At 41.6% G+C, this 16,538-nt stretch overlaps 1 protein-coding gene across 1 annotated transcript in view; it reads left to right on the forward strand.

Moving 5' to 3' along the window:
* Positions 1-16,538, forward strand: part of LOC137300216 (zinc finger protein Aiolos-like) — a 122,485-nt gene that overhangs the window by 19,182 nt on the left and 86,765 nt on the right. Inside the window, exons 2-3 of the mRNA XM_067969312.1 lie at positions 2,054-2,105; positions 2,537-2,653. Of these exons, the coding sequence (XP_067825413.1) occupies positions 2,054-2,105; positions 2,537-2,653 (169 nt within the window). The remainder of the gene's footprint in view (positions 1-2,053; positions 2,106-2,536; positions 2,654-16,538) is intronic.

Below are 16,538 nucleotides of genomic sequence, written 5' to 3' on the forward strand. Positions count from 1 at the left end.
GTGACCAGAACTGTACACAGTATTCCAAGTGTGGCCTTACTAATGTCTTGTACAACTTCAACAAGACATCCCAACTCCTGTATTCAATGTTCTGACCAATGAAACCAAGCATGCTGAATGCCTTCTTCACCACCCTATCCACCTGTGACTCCACTTTCAAGGAGCTATGAACCTGTACCCCTAGATCTCTTTGTTCTATAACTCTCCCCAACGCCCTACCATTAACGGAGTAGGTCCTGGCCCGATTTGATCTACCAAAATGCATCACCTCACATTTATCTAAATTAAACTCCATCTGCCATTCATCGGCCCACTGGCCCAATTTATCAAGATCCCGTTGCAAACTTACTAACCATGCCTCCTAAATTCTCATCCAAATCATTAATATAAATAACAAATAACAGCGGACCCAGCACCGATCCCTGAGGCACACCGCTGGTCACAGGCCTCCAGTTTGAAAAACAACCCTCTACAACCACCCTCTGTCTTCTGTCGTCAATCCAATTTTGTATCCAATTGGCTACCTCACCTTGGATCCTGTGAGATTTAACCTTATGTAACAACCTACCATGCGGTACCTTGTCAAAGGCTTTGCTAAAGTCCATGTAGACCACGTCTACTGCACAGCCCTCATCTATCTTCTTGGTTACCCCTTCAAAAAACTCAATCAAATTCTTGAGACATGATTTTCCTCTCACAAAACCATGCTGACTGTTCCTAATCAGTCCCTGCCTCTCCAAATGCCTGTAGATCCTGTCTCTCAGAATACCCTCTAACAACTTACCCACTACAGATGTCAGGCTCACCGGTCTGTAGTTCCCAGGCTTTTCCCTGCAGCCCTTCTTAAACAAAGGCACAACATTTGCTACCCTCCAATCTTCAGGCACCTCACCTGTAGCTGTCGATGATTCAAATATCTCTGCTAGGGGACCCGCAATTTCCTCCCTAACCTCCCATAACGTCCTGGGATACATTTCATCAGGTCCCGGAGATTTATCTACCTTGATGCGCGTTAAGACTTCCAGCACCTCCCTCTCTGTAATATGTACACTCCTCAAGACATCACTATTTATTTCCCCAAGTTCCCTAACATCCATGCCTTTCTCAACCGTAAATACCGATGTGAAATATTCATTTAGGATCTCACCCATCTCTTGTGGTTCCGCACATAGATGACCTTGTTGATCCTTCAGAGGCCCTACTCTCTCCCTAGTTACTCTTTTGCCCTTTGTTGAGTCAGGTCATGTCATGTTGAAGAGTACTATTAGAGGTCAAAGTAAGTCATTTTAACTTGTGCTTCGGGAGGTTTTTCCATTGTATTGCCACATGGCTATGTGTTTGTAAGTCAGGCATCCACACATGCTGCAGTCTCTCAGTCCTTTCTTGTTTCTGTGTATTTTTTTTTGCTTTCATACAACTGATCAGGGCAGTCTGGTAGTGGTGATTTTGTGCAGAAATTCCATTCCAGCGATGCCATGGAATAGTATATTGTGCTGCAGCCTCAACTATCATAAAATGTCTACTCCCGGGCTTCCTCTAACCAGCAGTTTAAAAACATAAAATACAGGAACAAGGGATGACTAAATGACGGTGGGAGAAGACTTGCTCTGCTCACTATAATTAGTGATCTCGTAAAAGTGTTCACGTAGATTTCCACTAGTAATTTCAGCAGATTTGTAAATGTGAGCAGAACAATTCTTTCCCCATATCAGAAAATTCTGACTTTTGGGAATAGGTGAATTTAACTATTACAGGTTGTTCTTGTCTTACTATGAAATCACAGCTATAAAAACTATAGAAAATTATCAGAGGGTGTCTGTATAAATACATTAATTTAGCAATGCAAAGAGTGGCATTTGTGTTTCTAATTTACATAAGGATTGACATAAGAGGCTAGAAATTACTGTTTGTATTACTGATATACTGACATTCCTCTGCCCACTAATGAGGGCAGCAACCTGTTTATTGTAGTTCATGATATATTCAGAAAATATTAATGTTAGAGTGGAATTTGTTTCTTAAATTTGGGTGACTTATAATATTTTTCTTCCAGAATATGTCTGATATGGGAACAGAAGAGATCCAAGAAAAGTCTCAGCCAGAAGGTAATGCAGCCTTTGCTTGAATTATCAGCATGTCATTCTAGAAAATAATATTAGTTTAAGGCACTGCCAACAAGTGACAGCACCTATCAGACCAAAGAGGTTTAGAACAAGAAAGGATGTACCTAGAGGGAACCTCAGTACAAGATGCTGTCATTACTCACTATCATCTTATATTTGGAGATGAAGATTTGAATCCAGCTGAAAGGAGATAATTATAACTTTAGGTTTTTTAAAGGGCAGCAAGTAGGATAAGTTGTCTTTTTCAGACCTATCATTTGCTACTACTTTTGTGTAGACATTTGTTGTATAAAGCTTGTAACAGAAGACTTAACTATTTTAGCAACTTTGCCGCTAATGATGTGACCTAGGATGGCACCTTTAAACCAGTTTCCATAGTAATGTACAATGGGCTTCATTTTCTTATTGTTCAGGTGGTGAAGCAATCCCCTCTGTAACTGAAACCCCAGATCTTCCAGAGACGAGTGAGGTCTCTGACCTTGCTCAGGAGCCCATTGACCAGGAACAGCTCATCACTGATGGCATTATTGGTAAGATAATTGTTTTAAATTAGACAATAAATTGGACAAAAGGACCCAACTGATTTTGTTTTTTTTGTCTTCCCTATCCTCCCAACTGTTAGCAGATTATTTTATCAGATGATTGCTCACTATCAGCCACTTTCATCCAACAGGATGGCCTTAATGAGCCATTCTCGAGGACTGCCAGCCATTAATGCTGTTGTATAGTCAGATGTCACACATAGAGTGCCTTGTTTTTCTGTGCCACTCCCAACTAATGGCCCATGTGAGACCTGGCAAAACTTACCCAAACTAGGACAGGGAGGTTTACATAACCAGGTGAGTTCCATTGACCTATAGCAATGGGCCTCAAAGTTGAAGATTTCCATTGAGCATTCCTAAGCACTTCCAAACTACTGGGTTGCAAGTATCAGACCACTGTTTAAGAAAGTGATAATACCTTCAGTAAAAACAGCCTAATGTGCTTGTTCTTAGTAATTTGGGCAGTGCTACCTGTTTGTCAGCTGAAACCTCTAAGTGGGCTGGCCAGACCCATCTGATTTGAACCAGGTTAAAATGAGTTATTTCCACTGTTCTGATACTGGAGGTCGACCCACAATTATGGAAATAAAAGTCATATTTCAGCTGGTGATGTGAACTGATCTCACCAGATGGTTAATACTGACTTCCTGGCCTAAAAAAAAATAAAGTTTATATATTTTAAAAAATGAAACACGTACACAAATGGTTATGAACGTGGCAATAATTGGATGCCTTTCTCATATGGTTCTTATATATAGCCCTTATTCATGCTTACGAGTTTACCATAACCTGTTTGTGTATTAAATAGTTAGTTTCAATTGTGGAAATAATAAAAGCATCCACTGCAGATTCTCAGTGCGTTCCTTTGTATTATACAAGTGCAAGATAGCACTTCAGCAGAATAACACAGAGAACACTGGACATCTCAGACGTCCTGAGCGGGTGACTACACACTTACAACCTGCAGTGATTCACTTTGTTTCAGAACAATTAGCTCCACAAACATAATTTTAGGAGGCAAGTCAGAAAAGAAGAACGTTGATAACAAGCCAAATATCAAATATGGCGGTGGGGGTGGGTGGGTGGGGAGGGGGGCGGTGGTGATCCATGAGAACCCAAGATGGAAAGGCCAGGTCCACTTCAGGATGCTACCAATGTTGGGACAAATAAAACACAGAACAAGGATATCAGGAAGTAGTGATTAGGTGACACAAAATACGGTTTAAAAGCTTGAAGATTGCATGAGAAAATGAAGGTTGTGGGAGATAAGCAGCTCCACAGTTTTTAGGTACAAAGAGTGAGTTAGAGAAGGAGAATGTGCGGGGAGTCTTGTTTTCAGCACTGTTGGGATGTAGGTAGGCGGAAGAGACTGTAGGTCATTAATGTGGAGCTTAAAAAGAGAGAAAAGTTCAGAGGAACTCTGACTTTAATAAATTCAATAAAAAAAGAAAAAGGCAGGAAAGGCTGTGACAAAGACAGAGGTTGGAGACTAGAGCTGAAAGAGCGATCACCGACCAAACAACAAGCTTTTTACTATATGCAGTCCAGGAGTGGTAGAGAGGTGCTGGAAGAGCTTCTTCAGATATAGGATTGTTGGATGGATTTGGGTTCCATAGAGTATTAAGAGTTTATTCTATGAGTATTACGAGAAACCAAGCTTCTTGGAGCAGCTTCAGTGATGTGTGACTTCTATTTGAGATCAGAGGGGATGGTGAGGCCAAGAATGTTGATAGATGAAGGGTTGGGGTGGAGTCATTGAAGGTTGGAGTTAGGAACTGTTGACTAGACCTGCATGAGAGATGAACAAACTGTGTCTTTGAGGAATTAAAGAAACAGATTTTCATTGTCCCACTGAAGGGTGAGATTTAATGATTCAGCTGTTGCACTGAGGGGAGTGCAGGTTGTGAGTACTAAGGGCCTGGGATCTGAAGGGAGCTAAGTATAGAGTGGGGTCGTCAGCAGAATAGTGGATAATGGATTGATGCTGAATGAAAGAGGTTAATGATGTGGAGAAGGAACAGCATTGGGAGAGAGCACAGAGCCCTGGGAGCTCCTGAGTTAATGGAAAAAGAGTCAGAGAATCAGACATCAACTACAGCCCAGATAGAGCGATTTGAGAGGAAACTAGATAGCCCTGATTATAGCTTTGGTGGGAGGCCACATGGTGACAACATGTTTAGAGGTGTAAGGTGCCAGAACCTATCAAAGTCTTTGGAGACATCCAAAGCAACAAAGATGTTTTACCAAAGTGTTAAAGGGCAGAATTCCAGAGGTGTTTAAAGGAGGTACTAAAGTCACCATGGAACGGCCATGTTGGAAACCAAACTGCTGACCACAGATTGGGCCAAAACCGTCACGGTGAAAATACTTGGAGTTAAAATCAACTGCAATAACTTAGGAAAGTGTTGACAGAAGAGAAATAAGGGATGGACTAAGAGGACTACCATCTGTAGCATTAATGTGAGGGAAATAGTGTGCGGGGTGTATAACAGGAGGCCGATCTGCTACCATCCTGAATTTTACCCCATGTATGGCATAGGACCAAGGTAAGTTATGGGCAAATATCCTGAGATCGATGGTAGAGCTATCATGAGGACTAGTGGTTTATTGGGGGTCCAGAGAGCAAAGGATCTTGATGTTGTTCATAATGGTCGAAGAGTGTGGTGCAATGCAAGGAAGACCTTTACTGAGATCATTGAGATTAGAGTTCGAGGAGAAAAGTGAACTAAAAAGATCAGCTTTCTTTTTACGAGAATTAGCAACTGTACCATCTTGAAAGAGGTGGAAAGGAGGATTCACAGAAGTTACGAGTGACAGCTTTGGCAAGAGGCTACAGAGAGTGGCTGCTATTTAGCAGGAAGATAGTAGTTGACACTACTTCGATAAGATTGTATGAGTTGGATCTGCAGAAGTGATGAGTAGAGATAAAGTTGACTCAGTATACTCCCAACTAATGAAGAAACCACATTTTGTAGTGATGTTGACTTTAAAGTTAAAGTTAATAGATTAAATTTTATTGAAAAAGTGGAAAAGTTCTAGAGAGCTACCTAGGTTAGGAGAGTGATAAAGATAGCAGATGAATTTAGTGAGGTGAGAAAGAGATTGTTTTTAGCCTAGAGATCCAAGGATCCGTCTATTCCAAGGACTCCAGCAAAGTCGCGACAGCAACAGTGATGGCGGGAATGGGGCAGTAAGTTTGGGGAGCTACCACCTAGTTTCCGCCAGGCGGGAGGCCATAAAATCTCCCCCCACTTTAAATCGCCCCCTTTCTTTTAAAATTCACATACATTCAATTTTCCACTCCACTTAGTGTGCTCCGTGCACCCATTCAAACCTGTACCTGAAGCTGTGTAAATAAGCTACCCTCAGAAAATTGGGTGCAGACAGCACAGTCTCTTTTGACGGGTAGATTTTCAGCCAGCCGCCCGGTGTAAAGCTGGCATTGCAGATACTCCATCTGGTGTAAAGCTGGCATTGCAGATACTCCATCTGGTGTAAAGCTGGCATTGCAGATACTCAATCTGGTGTAAAGCTGGCATTGCAGATACTCCATCTGGTGTAAAGCTGGCATTGCAGATACTCCATCTGGTGTAAAGCTGGCATTGCAGATACTCCATCTGGTGTAAACCTGGCATTGCAGATACTCCATCTGGTGTAAACCTGGCATTACAGATCCTCCGCCCAGTGTAAACCTGGCATTGCGGATTCTCCACCCAGTACAGGAATAGCCCACCTTCAGTTCGATTGGAATCAGTGGGAATGATAATTGGGTCGTCTCTGTAATGGGCGGACAATCCACAATGCCTCTTTTACACCTAGGCAGCAAGTTGAAAATCTACCAGAGCCTGTCTAGAACCCAGTATAACCTAGGCCAGTACTGGACAATTTAGGCTAAGGTTTCAGCTTTGATCCCTCCCCCTCTGTCTGTATGCACTGTCTCTTGTTCAGTGTAGCCTTCTCTTGCAATTAGACATAAAAGGACTCACGTTGGAAAGAGGAATGTATGATGTATCCCACGAGTGTACAGGCACTAACCACCTTATGTAAGTGTGTGAACACGTAGCATTGAGTCACCTCATGCTGGCAGCACACGAGCTGCTTGTTGCTGGCCACACGTGATCATCATATTAATATGGCACCATTGCACAGTGCTCTGACACAACAGGAGCATTCTTGTACAGTTAGAAAATACAGAAGCAGTTGGCAAAGGACAGTGCATCCTCCCCTGCAATGGAACACCGAGAACTAAGGTGCAGAAATAAGAGGGCAGCCTGTGCTGGGGGCCTCGTAGATACTATGAGGATCTAAACGAGGCAATGTCATGTGATTTCTTCCTGATGGGTAACTGTCTATCCACTGGTGTGCTGAGTTTGCAAGAGTAAATTCTTATTTCAAGGACATAACCTCTCCCCATCAACATGCATCAATGTTCTTGTGCTCATCTTCATTTTTTTCTGAATGGCTGTTAAAATTTACTCCCAATCCATAAATATTTCATTGCATATGTGCATCGTAAGCCAACATTGTAAAATTCAGCCAAATGTCAGCAGAGTTACCGTGGCAACCTCAGGTCTTAGCGGGAGGTCAGCAGGCGTGCGCGGTGTTTGAAGAGCATTATCCACCCCATGGTGTCTGATTGGACAGGTGGAAAATAGCTTCTGAAAGAGGATTTAAAATTAAACCAGCAGGTTTGTTTACTTACCTGAAAATCAGGTTCACTGGTTGGATGAACAGCTGCTGATCGATTAATAATGAAGTCATTAATACACAACAGTCGTTTTTCTCCCCAGGTTCGTGCACAGGTCCAGGGGGCAACACTGTTTTATACACTTAGCTTAGAGTTGTGAGATATTTTGTAAAAAGATGTTGGGCAAAGAATTACTTTGGTCACTTAATAGTGACACTGTAAATGGATTTGAACATAACACATAGCGACCAGAACAATTCTCTCCACCCCCCGCCCCCTCAGCTCTGTCCCAGCTGCTACTTACATTGGTTGACTGCAGTGCATTTTGTTTCTGTAGGGATTCATAGGTCGTTAACAGAAAGTCATGGAGCTATTTCATTTTACAGCACGTTCCTCTCTCCCATCTGTCCTTCCCATTCGGGGGAGTGCCCTTTAGAGAGTATAAACAAAATAATATGTTCTGTGTTCTTCTGAGAACATTAATTATAAAGAAATATTTTGAGGAGCCACCAAAGCGAGCTCAGTTTGCAGTGTTTCTTTTGCAATTGCTATTCATCAAATTTTGAATTGGGTTTTGTGGTCTGACCTTACTTATGCCACTTCCAGACTGTCAGTAACCTAAGTCTTTTCAACTTGTTGAACATTATGTGATTAGCAGCAACACTCCTGGAAACCCCCTTCCACATGTCACCAATAAGAGCCCTGAGTGGTTTAAACTTGCGTCAAACTTTAAGCTATTGACTTAACCACCAGCTTGTTCTCATTGCACCTTCAGCAATGGCACTGGCAGGGTGGAAACTTTTATATATAGTTTTACCACTTATCCTGAAAAAAAGATTAATAAAATATCCGGACAGAAATTATTCTGAAAATGCTCTCTGGAGAATTATCTTCTGCAGTTAGAAACAAATTTGTAAAGTTTGCTTTAACAATTTTTTTTAAAAGTGCTTATGCTTTAGTTTTGATGTTAGCTTTGCTCACTTGGTAGCACTCTCACTTCTGAGTTTCAAAGTTCTGGGTCCAAATCCCGCACCAGGACTTCAGCATATAATCTCGTGCATTCCAGTGCAATACTGCGAGAGTGCTGCAGTATCGGTGGTGCATCCTTCAGATAAGATGTTAAACCAAGATCTTGCCTGTTGATTCAGATGGGTGTTAAAGATCCCATGGCACCATTTTGAAGAAATGCAGGGAGTTCTCATAGTGTCCTGATTAACATTCCTCCCTTAATCAGTACCACTAAAAACTGACTAATTGGTCACACATCTCGTTGCTGTCTGTGAAATCTTATTGTGCATAAATTGGTTTTATCTACTTGTGTAGCCACTTCTAGTGACCCGTGTAACTGCACATCAAGATCCTTCTGCTCCTCATTCCTGTTTAAAGTTTTTACCATTTAACGTGCATTTCCTTTCCCTATTCTTACTTTCGAAATGGATCATTTCAAATTTTCCAATATTGAACTGCATCTGCCCACAATCTGCCCACCCTACTAACCCATGTCCTCCTGCAGTTCTGCACAAACCCGTCACAATTTGTCATAAATCCCCAATCTGTTATCAGCAAAATTCAATTTGTTCCTGATTATTTATGTATATGGTAAATAAGAGCAGCCTCAACACAGATTGCTTGGAACGCCACGCATCACACCCTTTCCGCACAAGAAACTTCCTTTTACCCCAATCCTTTACTTACAGCTTTCCAAATCTTTTTATCCATGTAGCCAAATTCCCCTTAATTCCTTGTCATTGTCTTTGCCATTAGTCTTTTATATGGTACCTTAGAATCATAGAAAATTTATGGCACAGAAGGAGGCCATTTGGCCCATCGAGTCCACGCTGGCCGAAAATGAGCCACCCAGCCTAATCCCACTTTCCAGCACTTGGTCCGTAGCCTTGTAGGTTACGGCGCTTCAAGTGCACATCCAAGTACTTTTTAAATGTGATGAGGGTTTCTGCCTCTACCACCCTTTCAGGCAGTGAATTCCAGACCCCCTCCACCCTCTGGGTGAAAAATATTTTCCTCAGCTCCCCACTAATCCTTCTACCAATCACTTTAAATCTATGCCCCTGGTTATTGATCTCTCTGCTAAGGGAAATAGGTCCTTCCTATCCACTCTATCTCGGCCCCTCATAATTTTGTACACCTCAATTAAATCACCCCTCAGCTTAAATCTCCTCTGTACCCTCTCTGGTGCAATTACATCCTTCCTGTAATGTGGTGACCAGAACTGTACACAGTACTCTAGCTGTGGTATAACTAGTATTTTATACAGTTCTAGCATAGCCTCTCTACTCTTATATTCTATGCCTCGGCTAATAATTTTTAGGCTGGCAGGCTGTAACTAGCGGGGTGCCGCAGGATCGGTGCTTGGGCCTCAGCTATTTATAATCTATATTAATGATTTAAATGAAGGGACCGAGTGTAATGTATCCAAGTTTGCTGACGATACAAAGCTAGGTGGGAAAGTAAGCTGCGAGGAGGACACAAAGAGTCTGCAAAGGGATATAGACAGGTTAAGTGAGTGGGCAAGAAGGTGGCAGATGGAGATGGGTCAAAATCCTGGAACTCCATAACAGCACTGTGGGAGAACCTTCACCACACGGACTGCAGTGGTTCAAGAAGGCGGCTCACCACCACCTTCTCAAGGGCAATTAGGGATGGCCGATAAATGCCGGCCTCGCCAGCGACGCCCACATCCCGTGAACGAATAAAAAAAAATGTGGGGAAATGTGAGGTTATTCACTTTGGTAGGAAGAATAGAAAAACAGAATATTTTTTAAATGGTGAGAAACTATTAAATATTGGTGTTCAGAGAGACTTGAGTGTCCTCGTACAAGAAACACAAAAAAGTTAGTATGCAGGTACGGCAAGCAATTAGGAAAGCAAATGGAATGTTGGCCTTTATTGCAAGGGGGTTGGACCACAAAAGTAAGGAAGTCTTACTACAATTGTACAGGGCTTTGGTGAGACCTCACCTGGAGTACTGTGTACAGTTTTGATCTTCTTATCTAAGGAAGGATATACTTGCCTTAGAGGCGGTGCAACGAAGGTTCACTAGATCAATTCCTGGGATGAGAGGGTTGTCCTATGAGGCGAGGTTGAGTAGAATGGGCCTATACTCTGGAGTTTAGAAGAATGAGAGGTGATCTCATTGAAACATGTAAGATTATGAGGGGACTTGACAGGGTAGATGCTGAGAGATTGTTTCCCATGGCTGGAGAGCCTAGAACTAGGGGGCATAGTTGCAGGATAGGGGGTCGGCCATTTAAGACTGAAATGAGGAGAAATTTCTTCTCTCAGAGGGTTGTGAATCTTTGGAATTCTCTACCCAGAGGATTGTGGATGCAGAGTCATTGAAAATATTCAAGGCTGTGATAGATAGATTTTTGGACTCTAAGGGAATCAAGGGATGTGGGGATTGGGCAGAAAAGTGGAGTTGAGGTTGAAGATCAGCCATGATCTGATTGAATGGCGGAGCAGGCTCGAGGGGCCAGTTGACCTACTCCTGCTCCGAATTCTTATGTTGTTATAAAGGAAAGTATCCCTTATGCCTTTTTAACCACCTTATCTACCTGTCCTGCTACCTTCAGGGATCTGTGGACGTGCACTCCAAGGTCCCTCACTCCCTCTACACCTCTCAGTAACCTCCTATTTATTGTGTACTCCCCTGCCTTGTTTGCCCTCCCCAAATGCATTACCTCACACTTCTCCGGATTGAATTCCATTTGCCACTTTTCTGCCGACCTGACCAGTCCATTGATATCTTCCTGCAGTCTACAGCTTTCCTCCTCACTATCAACCACACGGCCAATTTTTGTATCATCTGCATACTTCTTAATCATGCCCCCTATCTTTAAGTCCAAATCATTAATATATACCACAAAAAGCAAGGCCCTGCGGAACCCCACTGGAAACAGCCTTCCAGTCACAAAAACACCCGTCTTCTATTACCCTTTGCTTCCTGCCGCTGAGCCAATTTTGGATCCAACTTGCCATTTTCCCTTGGATCCTATGGGCTTGCACTTTTTTGACCAGTCTGCCATGTGGGACCTTGTTAAAAGCCTTGCTAAAATCCATGTAGACTACATCAAATGCACAACCCTTCTTGTTACCTCCTCAAAAAATTCAGTCAAGTTAGTCAGACACGACCTTCCCGTAACAAATCCATGCTGACTGTCCTTGATTAATCTGTGCCTTTCTAAATGATGGTTTATCCTGTTCCTCAGAATTGATTCCAATGATTTGCCCACCACCAAGGTTAGACTGACTGGCCTGTAATTACTCGGTCTATCCCTCTCTCCCTTTTTAAACAACTGTACAATGTTAGCAGTCCTCCAATCCTCCGGCACCACGCCTGTATCCAGTGAGGATTGGAAAATGATGGTCAGAGCCTCTGCTATTTCCTCCTTTGCCTCTTTTAACAGCCTGGGATACATTTCATCTGGGCCTGGTGATTTATCTACTTTCAAAGATGCCAATCCCCTTAATACTTCCTCTCTCACTAAGTTTATCCCATCCAGTATTTCACACTCCTCCTCAAGTACAGTCTCTGCATTGTCCCTCTCTTTTGTGAAGACAGACGCAAAGTATTCATTAAGAACCATACCCACATCTTCCGCCTCCACACACAGGTTACCTTTTTGGTCTCTAATAGGCCCTACTCTTTCCTCAGTTATCCTCTTGCTCTTAATGTATTTATAAAACATCTTTGGGTTTTCCTTGATTTTACTTGCCAATATTTTTTCTACCCTCTCTCTTTGCTTTCCTAATTTCCTTTTTAATTTCATCCCTGCACTTTTTATACGCCTCTAGGCTTTCTGTTGTATTGAGTTCTCGATGTCTGACATAAGCTTTCCTTTTCTGTCTTATCTTACCCTGTATGCTCCTTCACATTCAGGAGTCCCTAGATTTGGCAGCCCCACCCTTTTTCTTTGTGAGAACATGTTTACTCTGCACTCCTTGAATCTTCCCCTTGACTGCCTCCCACTGCTCTGACATTGATTTACCTTCAAGTAACTGTTTTCAGTCCACTTTTGCTAAATCACTTCTCAGCTTAGTAAAATTGGCCTTTCCCCAATTGAGAACTTTAATTCCTGTTCTATCTTTGTCCTTTTCCATAACTATATGAAAACTAACTGAATTATGATCACTACCACCAAAATGCTCTCCCACTGATACTCCTTCCACTTGCCCAGCCTCAATTCCTAAAACTAAATCCAGAACTGCCCTCTCTCTTGTTGGGCTTGCTACGTACTGACTAAAAAAGTTCTCCTGAATGCAATTTAAGAATTTTGTGCCCTCTATACCCTTCACACTGTTTGTGTCCCAATCAATATAGGTTGGAGGGTAGTTGAAATCCCCTGCTATTACTACCCTACTGTTTTTGCACTTCTCAGAAATTTGCCTACATATTTGCTCTTCTATCTCCCCCTGACTGTTTGGGGGTCTATAGTACACTCAGTAGTGTGACTGCCCCTTTTTTTCCCATAGCTCAACCCATATGGCCCCATTTGATGATCCTTCTAACATATCAGCCCTTCTCACAGCTATAATTGTTTCTTTAACCAAAATTGCCACTCCCCCCTCCTTTTTTATCCCCCTCTCTATCTCATCTGAAAACTCTGTAACCTGAGTAACCAAGTGCTTTTCAAAAATCCATATAAACCACAATCACTGCATTTCCTTTATCCTCTCATATATCTTTGCAGAATTCTATAAGATTGGTCAAGCTCCACCTCCTTTTAAAAATCTGTGCTAACTGGCCATGATTAGGCTATGTTTCTCCAAGTGCTCAGTTATTTCATCCCATTATATAGACTCTAATAGTTAACCAACAGCTGAAGTAAGACTAACCAGCTTATAATTTCAAGACTTATCCCACCCCTTTTTTTGAAGAGCGGAATTACATTTCCTTTGGCACAATTTTCCTTTCCAGAGCATTTTGAAAAATTGTAGTCAGAGCCTCCACTATTTCTCCTCAAGCTTCTCTCAGGGTCCTCTGATGTAAACCATCAGTTCTTCCTTAAGTTTGAGTAATTTCTATTGTATCATTTCTCTTTGAATAATAACTTAGACTAAATGTTCTACACCCACCTCTGATAGTTCTATAATCCCAATATCCACCTCCTCTGCAAGCTGAGGTAAAATACTTATTTATTATCTTGGCCATTCCTCACTACAACTTTGCCTCTTTCATCGCTTAGTGGCCCTATCATTATCTTGGCAATTCTCCTACTTCAGATGTCCCAAAGAAAGGCATTTTATTGCTCTTTATGATTTTTTGTTAATATTCTTGCAAACTTTCTCTTAGCCTTAGTTATCTCCCTTTTTGTAGTTTCCATATTCTTTATATTTGCCCTGGGGTACTATTTTATTATCTGCTTTGTAAGTGCTAAATGCTTCTTTGTTTTAATTTGATCTAATCACCCCACTCATCCAGGGAATTGTAGCCTTTGATACTCTTTTTTTGCAATGGAATATTCATGATTTAAGAAAGAAACAAATTGCTTTTATAGAGCGTCTTTCTTGTCCTCAGGACATCCCAAAACATTTCACGACCAATGGGTGAAGGATGCTGTACCTGCCCTGAGAGTGTTTGATGTGACAGTGTAGAGGGAGCTTTACTCTGTATCTAACCCTGTACCTGCCCTGAGAGTGTTTGATGGGACAGTGTAGAGGGAGCTTTACTCTGTATCTAACCCGTGCTGTACCTGCCCTGGGAGTGTTTGATGGGACAGCGTAGAGGGAGCTTTACTCTGTATCTAACCTGTGCTGTACCTGCCCTGGGAGTGTTTAATGGAATAGTGTAGAGGGAGCTTTACTCTTCATGTGGTCAATTATGCTACTAGAAATAATAATCATCATCGTTATGCTACTGTTCAGGTGGCAGGATATTTTGAATTGTATGTCATTGTGATAATAATCAGTTACAGTTGTCTTATGGAACATGGGTCCATTTGGTCTATCAATGGAAGCAGTTTCTTTACAATCTGTTTGGAGACAAGTCACAGAATACTTTTAGTTTTTATGGTTTTCATTTTGATGAATATTTTCTCAAACTCATCAGAGGTTACATAGAATTTACAGCACAGAAACAGGCCATTCAGCCCAACTTGTCTATGCTGGCGTTTATGCTCCACATGAGCCTCCTCCCACCCTTCTTCATCTAACCATATCAGCATATCCTTCTATTCCTTTCTCCCTCATGTGTTTATCCAGTTTTCCCTTAATTGCATCAATTCTATTCGCCTCAACTATTCCTTGTGGGAGCGAGTTCCACATTCTCACCACTCTCTGGGTAAAGAAGTTTCTCCTGAATTCCTTATTGGATTTATTAGTGACTATCTTATATTTATGACTCCTAGTTTTGGACACCCCCTCAAGTGGAAACATTTTCTCTACGTCTACCCTATCAAACCCTTTCATAATCTTAAAGACCTCTAACAGGTCACCCTTCAGCCTTCTCTTTTCTAGAGAAAAGAATCTTAGCCTGTTCAGCCTTTCCTGATAAGGATATCCTCTCAGTTCTGATATCATCCTGGTGAATATTTTTTGCACCTTCTCCAATGCCTCTGTATCCTTTCTATAATATGGAGACCAGAACTGTGCACAGTACTCTAAGTATGGTTTAACCAAGGTTCTATACAAGTTTGACATAACTTCTCTGCTTTTCAATTCTATCCGTCTAGAAATGAACCCCAGTGCTTGGTTTGCTTTTTTTTATGGCCTTATTAATCTGCGTCGCTACAGATTTGTGTACCCCAGATCCCTTTGCTCCTCTACCCCCATATAGACTCTTATTATCCAAGCAGTATGTGGCCTCCTTACTCCTCCTACCAAAATGCACCACCTCACACTTATCTATATTGAAATTAATTTGCCAATTACATGCCCGTTCTGTAAGTTTATTAATGTCTTCCTGTATTTTGTCGCATTCTTCCTTTGTATTAACTACACCCCCCATTTTGGTGTCACCTGCACATTTTGAAATTGTAATTCCGATTCCTGAGTCCAAATCATTAATGTAAATTGTGAACAAAAGTGGTCCCAGCACCGATCCCTGCAGAACACCACTTTCCATCTTTTGCCAGTCTGAGTAGCTACCCTTAACCCCTTTTTTCTGTTTTGTAGCCAGCTTGCTATCCATCCTGACTCCACATACTCTGACCATAGTCATCAGTGTACAATGCGGTACCTTATTGAAGGCCTTTTGGAAATCTAAATATATTACATATACCCGTGTCTACTCTTTCTGTTACTTCTTCAAAGTATTCAATAAGGTTGGTCAACCATGATTTTCCCTTCTGAAATCCGTTCCTACTACACTTTATTATATTTTCAGTTTCTAGATGTTTTTCTTTTACTTCTTTTGAGTAAAGATTCCATTATCTTTCTTACCACCGACATTAACGTAACTGGTCTATAATTCCCTGGACTGGTTCTATCTCCCTTTTTAAATATAGGAATCACATTGACTGTCCGCCAGTCCTCTGGCACTATTCCCTTTTCTAATGAATTTTTATATATATGTAATAATGCCTCTGCTATCTTTTCCTTAACTTCTTCTAATATTCTAATAATTGGATACAATCCATCTGGACCAGAGGTCTTATCCTCTCTAAGTTTGATTAGTTTATCAATTATCTCCCTCCTTTCTATCTTTTTGATATCTTCTTCTAATGTCATACCCACCTTGTTCGTCTCTCTGGTAAATACTGAGGCAAAGTAACTATTGAATATTTCTACCATTTCGCTGTCATTACCTGTCATTATCTTGTGCATCCCTTAGTGGCCCTATCCTGATTTTTCTTTTGTTGATTTTTCATCTGAAACAGAAAGATCTATGATCTACTGATGATAAAATGACTACCCTCATTGACAGCAGGAAAAGAAGGAAAGACTTACATTTATGTGGCACCCTGTCATGTTCCATAAGAACATAAGAAATAGGAGCAGGAGTAGGCCATACGGCCCCTCGAGCCTGCTCCACCATTCAATGAGATCATGGCTGATCTTTAACCTCAACTCCATTTTCCCGTCCGATCCCCATATCCCTTGATTCCCCTAGAGTTATCACATCTGAAAGCACTTCATACAATGAATCACATTGTGGAATGCAGTGACTGTCGTTATATGGCCATAGTAATACCAAACGGGCAGAGTGTGTCACTCCAGTACATCAGC

The sequence above is a fragment of the Heptranchias perlo genome, chromosome 30 (assembly GCF_035084215.1).
Source record: "Heptranchias perlo isolate sHepPer1 chromosome 30, sHepPer1.hap1, whole genome shotgun sequence".
Lineage (NCBI taxonomy): Eukaryota > Metazoa > Chordata > Chondrichthyes > Hexanchiformes > Hexanchidae > Heptranchias > Heptranchias perlo.